The sequence below is a fragment of the Lycium barbarum genome, chromosome 6 (genome assembly GCF_019175385.1).
Source record: "Lycium barbarum isolate Lr01 chromosome 6, ASM1917538v2, whole genome shotgun sequence".
Lineage (NCBI taxonomy): Eukaryota > Viridiplantae > Streptophyta > Magnoliopsida > Solanales > Solanaceae > Lycium > Lycium barbarum.
In genome coordinates this window covers 16,210,873-16,223,572 of record NC_083342.1, presented here as the reverse complement: position 1 = coordinate 16,223,572, position 12,700 = coordinate 16,210,873, and the positions used below count along the sequence as shown (strand labels likewise).

At 34.3% G+C, this 12,700-nt stretch overlaps 1 protein-coding gene across 1 annotated transcript; it reads left to right on the top strand.

Annotated features, from left to right (window-relative positions):
• LOC132643873 (uncharacterized) lies at window positions 1-619 on the top strand. Its single transcript, XM_060360395.1, has 2 exons — window positions 1-444; window positions 584-619. Exons 1-2 carry the CDS (start codon window positions 1-3, stop codon window positions 617-619), a joined length of 480 nt encoding a protein of 159 aa, XP_060216378.1.
• Window positions 620-12,700: the final 12,081 nt, after the last annotated feature.

Below are 12,700 nucleotides of genomic sequence, written 5' to 3'. Positions count from 1 at the left end.
ATGGCTAGAGACCTTATTGATCATGAAATTTGGTGGCAGTTGAGGATGGGTTCATCTCTCTTTTGGTTTGACAATTGGACAGGCTTAGGCCCTTTGTATTTTCTCACAGATTCTCCTTTTTACTGTGATGAGAATATTAATAATGTCTATGATGTTGTTACTGATGGAAGATGGAATGAGACTGTTATTAGAAACATCTTACCTGAGGAGCTTGCAGATCATATTTTGAATGAGATTCAGCCTCCAAGTAAAGGAAATGAGCTTGATGTTCCATATTGGAAATTATCCACCAATGGGCAATTCAGTGTGAAAACAACATGGGAATATGTTAGAAGTAAAGCAGAAAAAAGAGATATTTATAAGAAGATGTGGGTGAAGGGTTTGCCTTATAAGGTTGCTTTTACAATGTGGAGAGTTTGGCACTTTAAAGTTCCTTTGGATGAGGTAATCAGGAGCTGGGGATACAACTTACCTTCTAAGTGTCGATGTTGTGCTATAGATCCAAAGGAAGAGACTATTTCTCATATTTTTTTAAAGTGTCCTACTGCACAAAGAATTTGGTCCTATTTCTGTACTGATGCAGGTATTGACATCACTGGGCTGCACTTGCAACAAATAATATTGAAATGGTGGACTGCTGAGGTAAGGCCTACAATGCGTGCAATTTACTATGTTGTTCCTTCTATTATTGTGTGGGAGTTGTGGAAAAAAAGAAATGGCACTACTAAAAAAACGGAAAAAACCGTTGACAAAAACCGACGTCTAGCGTCGGTTTTTTTAACCAAACCGCCGGGAAACCGACATTTTAACGTCCGTCGGTTTTAATAGCCTCGCTTTCAGAAAAACGACGGACAACGTCGGTTTTTACCGACGGACAGCATCGGTTACGTTGTCCGTCGGGTTTTATTCAAATATTTTTAAAAATTAAAAAAAAAAAATAAACCGACGGACAGGGTCGGTTTTATTAAATTCGTATTTTTTATCTTATATATAAATAATATATATTTTATGAAAAAACGACGCACTCCGTCGGTTTTTTTATATAATTTTTTTATTTTTAATTATAAAACCGACATAGCGAGTCGGTTTTCTGGAAAATCTGCAAAATTAATTTCCAGAAAACCGACGGACAGAGTCGATTTTCCGTCGGTTTTCTGGAAAATTTTCAACATGCAAATCATGCATTTTCTACAACCACACCTGCACAAAAACCAGTACCAAAATCTGCTCAGAAACCAATAACAAAAGCTGCTCAAAACTAGCATTAAAATGCTCCAAATCAATTCTAAAAGAGCTACAACACATAAAATCATCCTAAGTAATAATAAAACACATCAAATACGATCTAAATAAACCTTCAAAGTTCTGAAATATTTAAATGACCAACCAAAAGTACCATTAACTAGTTTTAACATAAGTCCATTATTAAATTCTAACTACTACAACTGATCATCCGGTGTTCGGGCTACGAAATCACCGTCATCATCATCTTCTGGGTCAGAGGGAGGGGGAGAAGGGGGCACACCAAAACGTCCACATGCGATGTGGCTTTTAACTTGTGCCATTAGCAATTCAATATTCGCTTTCATGGTGTTACTTTCCTCAACTCTTGTGCCACATATTTTACATTCATTTAAATCAACATCTTGCTTATAGAACAACATACAACCGTTTGGACAACAATGAATTCTATCATACGACAATCATAATTTGGAAACCAATCTCTTTGCTTCATAGTAACTCTTAGGTATGTCGAATTCCGGACTAACTAGTTCCCCTACAAGCTTAATCATTGAATCCATAGCAGCTTCAACAACAGTCCAATCTGATTTGATGTTAATCATTCTAACTGCAATAGACAACTTAGAATGCTGACTCCCTACCCAAAGTGGATGACTAGCCTCTTCTAATTCTTGATAGAAGCGCATTGCTTCTTCATTAGGAGGTTCCTCAAAATTTTGCTCAGGTTCAAACCCAGACTGTACGCCAAAAGCATCATTAACCATATCATTAACTCTATCATATTGGACGTGACTATATTCCCGCGACACACTACTTTCACCGACAACCATATTGTAAAATATACCATTGACCCCATCAGTCTCTCCATGATCAGTCCAAACATAATATTTCTGCTTAAACCCACGACTATATAAATGAACCCTAACCGCTTCCGGTTTCAAATACTTCATACACCGGCAATGAGAACAAGGACACCTAATTACCCCTTCATTTTGAAAAGGGTAAAGTGTCATTGCATGTTTGATAAACCCATCAACACCTTCAACAAATTCATCATGTACACCCACACGATTACTATTATTCATATTATACATCCACATACGATCCATCTACAAAAATATACCCACAAATTATTGAGGTTATAGAAATATATTATAACTTAAGAATTCTCACTTAAAATATAACTTAAGAAAATACAATCCCAACCATTTCTAACTTTGGATTCTCAATAACAATTCTAACTTTAATAATTTATAAATTCTAACTTTAATAATTTATAAATTCTAACTTTAATATAATTTTGAAAAGCACAATCCCAACTAATTCTAACTTTGAATTCTCAATAACAATTCTAACTTTAATAACTTATGGATTCTAACTTTAATTCTAAAAATTGAAAAGTAAATCTAGTCAAATAAAATCTACATTTTAGTTTTGAGGTTATAGAAATATTATAACTTAATAATTCTAACATAACTTAATAATTCTAACTTAATTTGAAAAGCACAATTCCAACCAATTCTAAAAATTGAAAAGTAAATCTAGAGAAATAAAATCTACATTTTAGTATTGAGGTTATAGAAATACTATAACTTAACAATTCTAACTTTGAAAAGCACAATCTCAATCCATTCTAATTTAGAATGATCAATAACAATTCTAATAACTTATGGGTTTCTAACAAAAAGCACAATCCAACAACAAAAAAAAAAAAACTAGTCAAATAATTAAAGTATATATTTTTGCACATATTCAACTTCAACAATATTACAAAGAATGATAACTAAGCTAACACAAATACATTGACAAAGAATATGAAATACCTATTTTGTCCCGTCTCTCCTTCGAAATACCTATTTGTGCTTCTAATATTTTTGAAAAAATAAAAAATATATATTATGTTTACTATAATTATTAGCCTCTTATCAATACCGCTATTGCATTATTCTATCAATTATTCTTATTACTATTACCGCATTTTATTATTATTATTATTATTATTATCATTATTATTTATTACTATTATTATAATTCACAATTTTTATCATTTCGGCATTTTACCAGCTTACGCACACGCATCGCATTTATCTTTGCATAATTACAACACCATTTTTTATCTGAGCATTAATGATTGCATATTTCATGTCGAACAATATTTTAACACGAGTTATTTAAATAAGTTTCTTATTCAAAGTTAGAAGCCAAACTATTTCTTACACTCGGTTCGTATTTTGACTTACCGGACCCCAAATCAAAGTCCGATGAACTCCTAACATTTTTTGGACTAGATCATATTTTTTATCTCAATTTTTAGACCAGTCCATGTTTTTAATTCATTAGTCCATCTTTTAATACCTAGTCTAAAAATTGACCCGGTCCACAAATGGACCGGGTCCGATCCACATTTTTATCCGAATAAGGGTTTCCCCTTCATTTTCCTGATTTCACCGCCTTCCCTCTCTTCTTTTCTTCTCTCTCTCCCCATCGCCTCTTTCCCTCCTCCGCCGCACACCACCCCATACCCCTGACACCCCATTCGCTCCCTCTCTCCCACGTTACCCTCACTACACCTCTGCTCCCCACTCGTCTGACACACTCCACTCGACCTTGTCCCCCACCACGTTCTCTCCATCACCGTTTCACCCATACCCCTGTCACACCCATGCTTCTGCCATCGCACCCATCCTGTCCCCCCCGCTCCTCTCTCTTCTTCAAAAAAAACGAAAACGAGTCCACGATATAAGGGGGAGAGGAGAGGATTCAAAGAGGGGACGGAACAATACATGAAAAGAGAGTTTTTTTTTTAGTCGTAAGGAGGAGTAAAAAAAAAGAAGAAAAGAACCTGAAAATCACGAGAAACCCCATAGACGAATGAATTCTTTAACTGTATTGTTCGATATCGAATAAAAATCCACACCCTTTTTTTGTGTTATGTTTTGCCCCCCTCCTTTAGCATCTGTTTGGATTCAAAGTACACACAAATTCGGAGTTCTTAGTATCTCGAAGAAAATTTGAAGTGTTCTAGGTTAGATCGAAACCTTCGCCTCGCTTCGTTGCACCTGAAGAAGGTGAATCCCCTTTCTGCAAGCTCTTTAGTAATCGTTTGTGTGTTTTGAACTATTCTGTCGATTTGTTTGCGTAGTCATATTTTAATTGCGTTTGTAGTTTGTTCTGGTCGAATTAAACATGCTCGATCCTGCTTAGTTCAATTCTGGGAGTATATTCGCCTTATATGCAAGTCTAGATTCACCCGAGGCTTATATTTGTTGGTTAACATGTCCTTAGATTAATTGTGTGTAGGTTCAGATTAGGAGACCAGTTTAATGGTGTGTTGCTTCATAATCTACAAATTTGTACCAATGTTTTATTAAGTCCTGTAATACTGCTTAAAGCCTTGTTCGTGGGCAAAACAATTAGTTATGTATTATATGATCATCTCTATCTAAATTTGTACCTGATCAGGCTCATTTAACCATGTTTGTTTTAGCATTGAAATCTGTAGTTTACTGGATAAGCTCAGTTAGTGTTGTTTGCCTAATTGTGTACATGCCTAATCTTGATCATACCCAATAAGATCATACATGCTCATCCTGGATGCCTGCTGGTCATTTATCTATGTTTAGTCTCATATTATCTGGTAAACTTTCTGATAGAATCAATTCCTGCGTTCAGTTGAACTTAGATTAACCTCTAAAAAATGATATGTTGTTTGCCTAAGTCATCTTCAAAGATCATATTTGCATGCTTGAATGGTTTAACCTTGCATGTCTAAAGCTCACAACTTGTTTAACTATGCCCATATCATTGGTTGTGTACGAATTCATTAAATTATACAACTTATGAATCAATCAATATCACTAGCAAGAGTTACATCTTTTCTTCTCTTCTTTCTTTTTCACTATCCTGCAAGATTGCCAGATGTTTAGCAAGAACTGTGAGCTAGTGTGTGTTTAAGCGTAAGCTTCAATTGATCTAAGATTTGTTGCCCTTTTTTGCCAAATGTAGTATGTGTTCATTTGAGATAAGTTTCTGAAAGATTCATTAAAACCAGAAATAATATGCTCAAATGCATTTGCAAGATTTGCTTACAAGGCCAAGATGGATATTTTATTAAAGCACCCTTGTTTGAGTATTTCAAATTGAAGCTTGGGTTCAGAATCGAAAACATGTTTTAAGTTCAATATGGGAACTGTCGACTTAAAAGCATGTTATATATATATGAATTGTGTCGAATCAAGGGTAATGAAACAGTCCCTGCAGTTGAAAAATGTCCTTACTTCTTGATAATTCACTTGCATATGCCTGGAACTGTCTATGTATTTATCTTCTTAGTTTTGCATTTGTTTTACCTAGTCATGTCCATGCTGCAAGTTGTGAAATAGTTATAGATTAGAAATAATCTCGGTCTTCAATATGGTGCTGCTAAATCTTTCCAGAGGATATCAAATGATATCGATGTCCCTTAATTTAGTGCATCTGTTTCAGTTCTCTATATGATGGATTACTTTATATAATCATGCTTGATTCAGAATTAAGTTTACATGTTAATGGAGTATGCTTGGATCGCTGATTATATACTTGAACTATGATAAAACATCTGAGAAATCCTTCTGATCATAACCATAGTTGTCCAGTACGTTTGCTTTGTTATATCTGTTTTGATATGTCCTTAGGGTAGCCTCTGAAATATCTCTTTGGTTCTGACTTCTTTTCTTTTCATTTTTGCATGACCCTCGCATGCGAGTCCGAGGGACTCATCTCCTTTTTGCATCCGGTGTTGGGCTAAAAGCCCAACAAGGTTCCTCTCGTGTCCAGCTCTGTCCGTGGCAGCCATATAAAGAAAATTCATTGGGCCTAAGCCCAATCTTGTTCCAGCAGTTGGGCCTTAGATGGGCCAGGTCCATTCTATCTTTTCCTTACCCCTCTCCCTTATTTCCTTGTTGTGTATTTTTTTTTATCTTGTACAACTAACCCTGTCTTATTAACTTAGATAAATCTTAATGAATTAGTAGATTTAATTGTAGTAATGGGTAGTTAATTTAACAAGGATTAATAATTAATTCCATAAATTTCATGTTTTCCCCCCTTTTTTTATTTTATTTAAGAGTTATTTACAATACCCATAATAGCCATTTATAGAATAATTGACAGTATAAAATTCATATTTTTAATTAAAGTAGTCGTCTTCGTATTGTCTTAGTTTTAAAGCGTCATTAATATACAAACAGATTCGGACATATTCTTAAAACTGAAAGGCATGTCTATTCTCAAAACTTTAAAAAATCAATTAAACACTTCATGGCTTGGTTCGTTTAAATGTTTATTAAACATTACAATACATTCGCGTCTTCTTTATTTATATGTTCAATTATTCTATTTTTTATAAATCTCGTTTTATTATGCTACTTCCTTTTAAAGTTGTTACCAATTATCATAAATTTTATTTCGAATAGCATTCTAAGATTTTCTTTTATGTAAAGTATTGGTTTTGTTTTAAATAACCTTCTTATTCAGAGCATTGACAACATTTATAAGTATTACTTAATTAGCATTATTATATTTTTCAAAATCTTAAGCAGCATTTATAAGTTTATTTTTTAAACAACATTTTGAAATTTCCTTTTATGCAAATTACCGGTCTCATTTTAAAAGCATTCCCTTTGTGAAATTATTATACTTCTTTATAAATTAGTTCAAATGACATTATTATATTTTTCTCTGGAACCTTAGTAATACAAGCAAATTATTTTCTTAAAATTCAAACACTATATTCAATTTGGATTAATTAACCTAAGTTTGGTCGGATAACCGTAAGTTAACGAATTCTAAAGGATGCCTAACCCCTTCCCTTTAGGATAATATAGAGCCCTTACCTAGAATCATACTGGTTAAGCAGACTATTAATCGAGGTTTAGTTTTAACTTTACCTTAGTTAATATTTAGGTGTCCTAATTCACCTTTAAAATCAATTAGGTGGCGACTCCTTAAAACAAATAAATAGGAATCACCAATACGTCATACTCTTAAATCTACCCGGTTAAAATGGGGTGTGACATAGCTGAAATGGGAAAGAATCCCGTTACTGCCAATATATAGGAAAAACCGACGGACAAAACCGACTCTGTCCGTCGGTTTTTTCCGCACATTTGACAGGATTTTGACCCCAAAATTAAAAAAAAAAAAAACGAAACCGACACTGTCCGTCGGTTTCTTCAAAAAAAAAAAATGTTTATTATTTTTTTAAAAAACAAAATGAATTGTATATTATTTATAATATTTTTTAAAATAAAACCGACGTACGACGTCGGTTTTATATTATTTTTTTTTTAATTAAACCGACGTGGGACGTCGGTTTATTTTGGCGGAATTATATTTTCAAAATTCTGCCAAAAAAACCGATGTTGTCCGTCGGTTTTCTGATTAAAATAATTTAAAATAATTAAAAATACAAAAAACCGACTCTGTGAGTCGGTTTTCCGTCGGTTTTTTTAAACGACCCAGTGCGTCGGTTTTTGATCCGTCGATTTTTAACAGTTTTTTAGTAGTGTGGAGATATGCACAGTAATAAGGTGACAGATGCAAGAGTAATATATCAGGCATCAACTTTGATCCAACTGTTGGTGAGAGTAAGAAAGCCAGGTATTAGTAATGTCCCTCACAGATGGCCTGACATATTGCATAGTTTGGATTCCTTTATGCCAAGGTTGAAAGTGACTAAGGTATTGTGGAAGTTTCCTACGGAGGGTACATGGAAGTGCAATACAGACGGTGCTACTAAGGGCAACCCTGGTAGGAGTTCTTTTGCTTATTGTGTAAGGGACTATAAAGGAGATCTGATTCATGCACATGCTAAGGAAATGGAGGAAAGCACAAATACAGAATCAGAGGCAAGATCACTACTTGAGGCTGCTAGGTACTGCCTGTCTAAACATGTATACGCAGTCATCCTTGAAACAGACTCCATGCTTATGAAGATGATATTGGAAAGGGAGTGGAAACCACCTTGGAACATTTTATTTATGGTGGAGGAGCTTTGGGATATTATGGAACATACAGAGGTTCAGGTCATGCACATATTTAGAGAAGGCAACCAATTGGCCGATTACTTAGCCAATTATGCCCTTGATCAGGGTGAAATAATGGTGGATTCATTTGCAGAATTGGACTCAACAAGTAGAAAAATCCTTAATAGTGACAAACTACAATGTCCCTATTTAAGGATTAGAACTCAGAGGAGATACAAATGATGCAGTTGGAAGAAGGGATTTTGTACCACCAAACTCAGATCCACCTGGAGGAGAGTATGGTGGTGATGTTGTTAACTAACATTGTGTGTTGTTTTGCAGGTGTTATGATTGCTGGTGTAAATCAGGCAAAGAAGGAATTCCATTTTATATCTGTAGAGAAGTACACTGATGATCCTAAGCATCTAGGAAATGAATCTGATATTGGGTATGGCACTGACTGTTTGGATGCATATTACTTAACTATTGATCCTAAGTCACATGGAAAAGATATGGTTATGGTATGTTTATTCAGATTGAAGGCTCAAAGGGTTTGGCTTTTGGTTTGGTCTAGCATTGATACAAGGTCACATCTAACTTGCCTATTGACTATGTCACAGTGTGTGGTATTAGCAACTGCTCAGCCTACTGTGAATATGACAATAGCCGAGAAGAGTGCTTATCTTGTTATAACACAAGGAGGAATAAATTGGATGGACAAGGAAGATCAAGATCTGATCTGGTTTTCTAAAGAACTGGGAATCTACAATAAGGCTGTTTTTGTAGGTACAGCACTGGTGGCAAATAACACAAGCAAAACACATGCTAAGGGAAGCTATTGCTGCATCACATATGCAGTTCATAATGGAAGCCATGCACAGAGGGACCTTAGGATCTGCTGGATGTTTTATGAGAAAGTGGATACATTAGTTAAGTTATCATTTCATTATTTGGTTATTAGTAATCATAGATTAGGATTTATTATAGATCCTAGTTTGCTCATTAGATTAATTTTAGCTTTTCTTAGCCTTTTGGCAACTATGTAAAGACGTGATGTGTTTTGGTTTTGAGAAAAAAATTATAAAATCAGCCCTAGGCCCACAAGCATAGTGGATATTGCTTTAAAAAATAAAAATTGCAATTAGGAAATGATACACCATCACTTATGACTTCGAAATATGGATGGTTCTGAATTTTTTATCCTCGCTTGACCTATGGCAAATATTGAAGGTCTAAAGTAGGGGTGGGCATAAACACCGAAAACCGAAAAATCGAACCGAACCGAATTAATTCGGGTTTCCGGTGTTTCGGTACGGTTTCAATTTTTTTTATATAACAAATTCGGTGTTCGATTCCGGTTCACCGGTTCTTCGGTTTTTCGGTTTAACCGAACAGTGTAACTACTGCTGCTACAGTGCTACTGTTATAAAGCATTTTCTGGTCAGTGGCTTGTCTTGGTTGCTAAATTTTCTTCACTAATTTGCTAAAGAATAAACTATAGCAATTTGCTTTGATTAGCTAACGCATCAAATACTATTATGGATGAGTTAGAAAAAGAATGCCACGGATCCGGAGCTCTAGGAGAATATTCCCATAATAACAAAAATAAAAAAGGATAACTATGGATTTTGATGCTAATATGTTGCTAAATATCTTTAGCTAACATGATTTTTCGATAATTCATTATTGATTTTCATCGTTAAATAAAATTAGCGATAATCTTTTATTGTTTAGCAATAAATAAAGTCCATTGGAAATTTGTACAATTCAAGGCTTGAATTATGTATGGGAGATTGGATCAATGATCATCTAAAGGAGTGCTAATTTTACCTGGTAGCCAATTTTTACTATATTATTTAAGCACTACAACAACATACCCAATGTAATCTCACACAAAGTGGGGTTTGGGGAGGTAGAGTGTATGGAGACCTTACTCCTACTGTAGAGATAGAGAGGATGTTTCCGATAGACCATCGGCTCAAAAAAAGGCAAAGTACGACAGTCCGAAAAAATAATAATAATAAAAGTAACATCTATAGATGTTATTATTGAAGTTGAAAAGTAACATCTATAGAAAATATCCCATTTCAGGCCCATGCCAAAAAAAACACCGAATTAAAAAATCGAAACCGAATCGAACCGAACTTCAAAAAATCGAACCGAACCGAACTAATTCGGTTCGGTGTTTGGTGTCCACTTTCAAAAAACCGAAACCGAAAAAACCGAATCGAAGTTTGAAAAACCGAACCGAAAAACCGAACGCCCACCCTTAGTCTAAAGTCAAAAGTTGCGCTCATGGGTAAGGGCGGCAAAATCGCTCATATCGCCTAATTCATTTAGTAGGCGTTTGGCCTAAGTTTTGAAACCATGATTTCAAATTAGCGTTTGGACATAAGTTTGAAACCATGATTTCAAACCCAAATCATCCAAAAAGGCATGATTTGGGGTTTCAAACCATGATTTCAACTTTTTAAAATATAAAATTTAACCCATAAGTTTGTATTTTGTAAAACAAGACCCATAACTTGGTAAATATTTTTAACAATTACCCCCAACAATCATTTACCAATCTCATTAACTTCTACCAAATTTATTTATGTCTACCAACCTTTTAATTTGTAAAAAGACCCATTGTTTAATTTTATTTATTGAACTAAAATTTGATCAATTGATGTTGTATTTTTAGGAAGGTCTTCTAGTATTAATTTTGAGCCGGTTGTTATGAATTAGCGTCTTAATTTTGTTATGAAATATGACTTGCTCATTTGGGAAGATTGTATAAGAATTGAGAATATTTTGATAGTTTTCACAACTTGTGCTGTTTTTATGTCTATAAGAGTAAATACTCCTTAAGATATCCAAATTTACATGTCCAACCATGATTTCAAACCATGGTTTCAAACAACGTCCAAATGGGGCCTTCGGTTTGGACGGGTTGATGACCCGCTTACTTTAGGGTCATTTGCACTTTTCTCCTATTTTGTGCTGGTCGTTAAATTTTGCCCCTCAAGCCAAATAATTAATTTTCTCACAGGGCATAAGTAATATTTCACATCATAATATCTCACAAGTTATACCCCCCACCCTTAAAGAACTTATGCCCTGTTAAGTATAAGTTTGATTTGAAGGGGAAAAATTAAAAACAAATCCATTTGAAGGAAAAATCATGCAATTAAATAACTCAGCCCATTTTGACCGGCTTAATTCAGCCCATTTAACAGTTGGGCTTATATTCAAGTCAAACTGACCTATGAGAAACTGTCTAAATATTTTTAGGAAGACATTTTTTTATTTGATGTCTTTTTTTTTTCCTTCAAATTTTTGTTAGGTACTTAAACAAATTATAAGAAAACAAACAAAGTTTTTAAAACTTAGTAAGAATTGGATGAGTTGGGTTATGACCCGATTTTCAGCCTACTTCAGCCCAACTCGTTTCAGCATAAGTAACTTTTGAGCCGGCCAATGACTTGACATATTCAATTTCAGCCCATTCCGCCCATTTGACACCCAATATCCAAAGATTAAAACTTGTTAAATTTGAAGTTTTCCCACAAGACAAGGCGGGTCAAAAGTTCATACTACCCGACACCCACTTCCTAACATCATTCTTGTAAATTACCCATTTACAAAAGTAGTAGTACTTTTTAGGCTGCTGTCTTTGTGGTGGCTATATTAATGAATGCAAATAATTTGTTGCAGTGGTTAAGTTTTTATTTAAGATTGAATATATCGATAACCTTTTAAATGTGCCATTAAATTATATTTAAATAAGGGTTAGTGCCAAACCGGGCACCCCAACATTAAAGGTGAGCATAACCTGAGACAGATGGCTTTGAAAAAAACCAACTTATTGGCCTTTCTCCGATAGGAAAGAGTGACCATCGTATGCACTTAACTTCCTGATTTTCCATGGAAATGCCAACGCTGGATTATTAATTATTTTGTGATTAAGTTTATTGTGCTTGTTTTATAATTAAGCTTATCATAGATAATACAAGCTTACAAGGTTCTATTCATTTGTCTTTCCTTGCAAAATTAACCAAATAAGTGTTTACTTAAAAGAATTGTAACGACTACACTATACATTTTCAACTTACTAAGCTAGTACTTAAATTAAGTCGAAAAAAATAACCAGCTAAATAAGTAAAATCTATAGCTCTAGTACACTGGAGTTTGTGGCTTCTCGTTGGTGAAATCAACTTGTGATCGATGACCTTCCTTTCCCTATGCATACTGTCCAAATGCATTCCCAGAATCACATGTCCATTTCTGTCAGTACCTCTAGCAATTTGCTTGTGAAATTATTAGAACTGAAAATGTTATAAAAACCAAAAATCAAAGAATACTAAAAAAACAAGGAAAATCGATCAAAAATTTTCGACCACACTTTTTGGTCGAAATATAATCGACCATATGAGGTCGAAATTTTCAAAATTTAATTTAATTTAATTTTT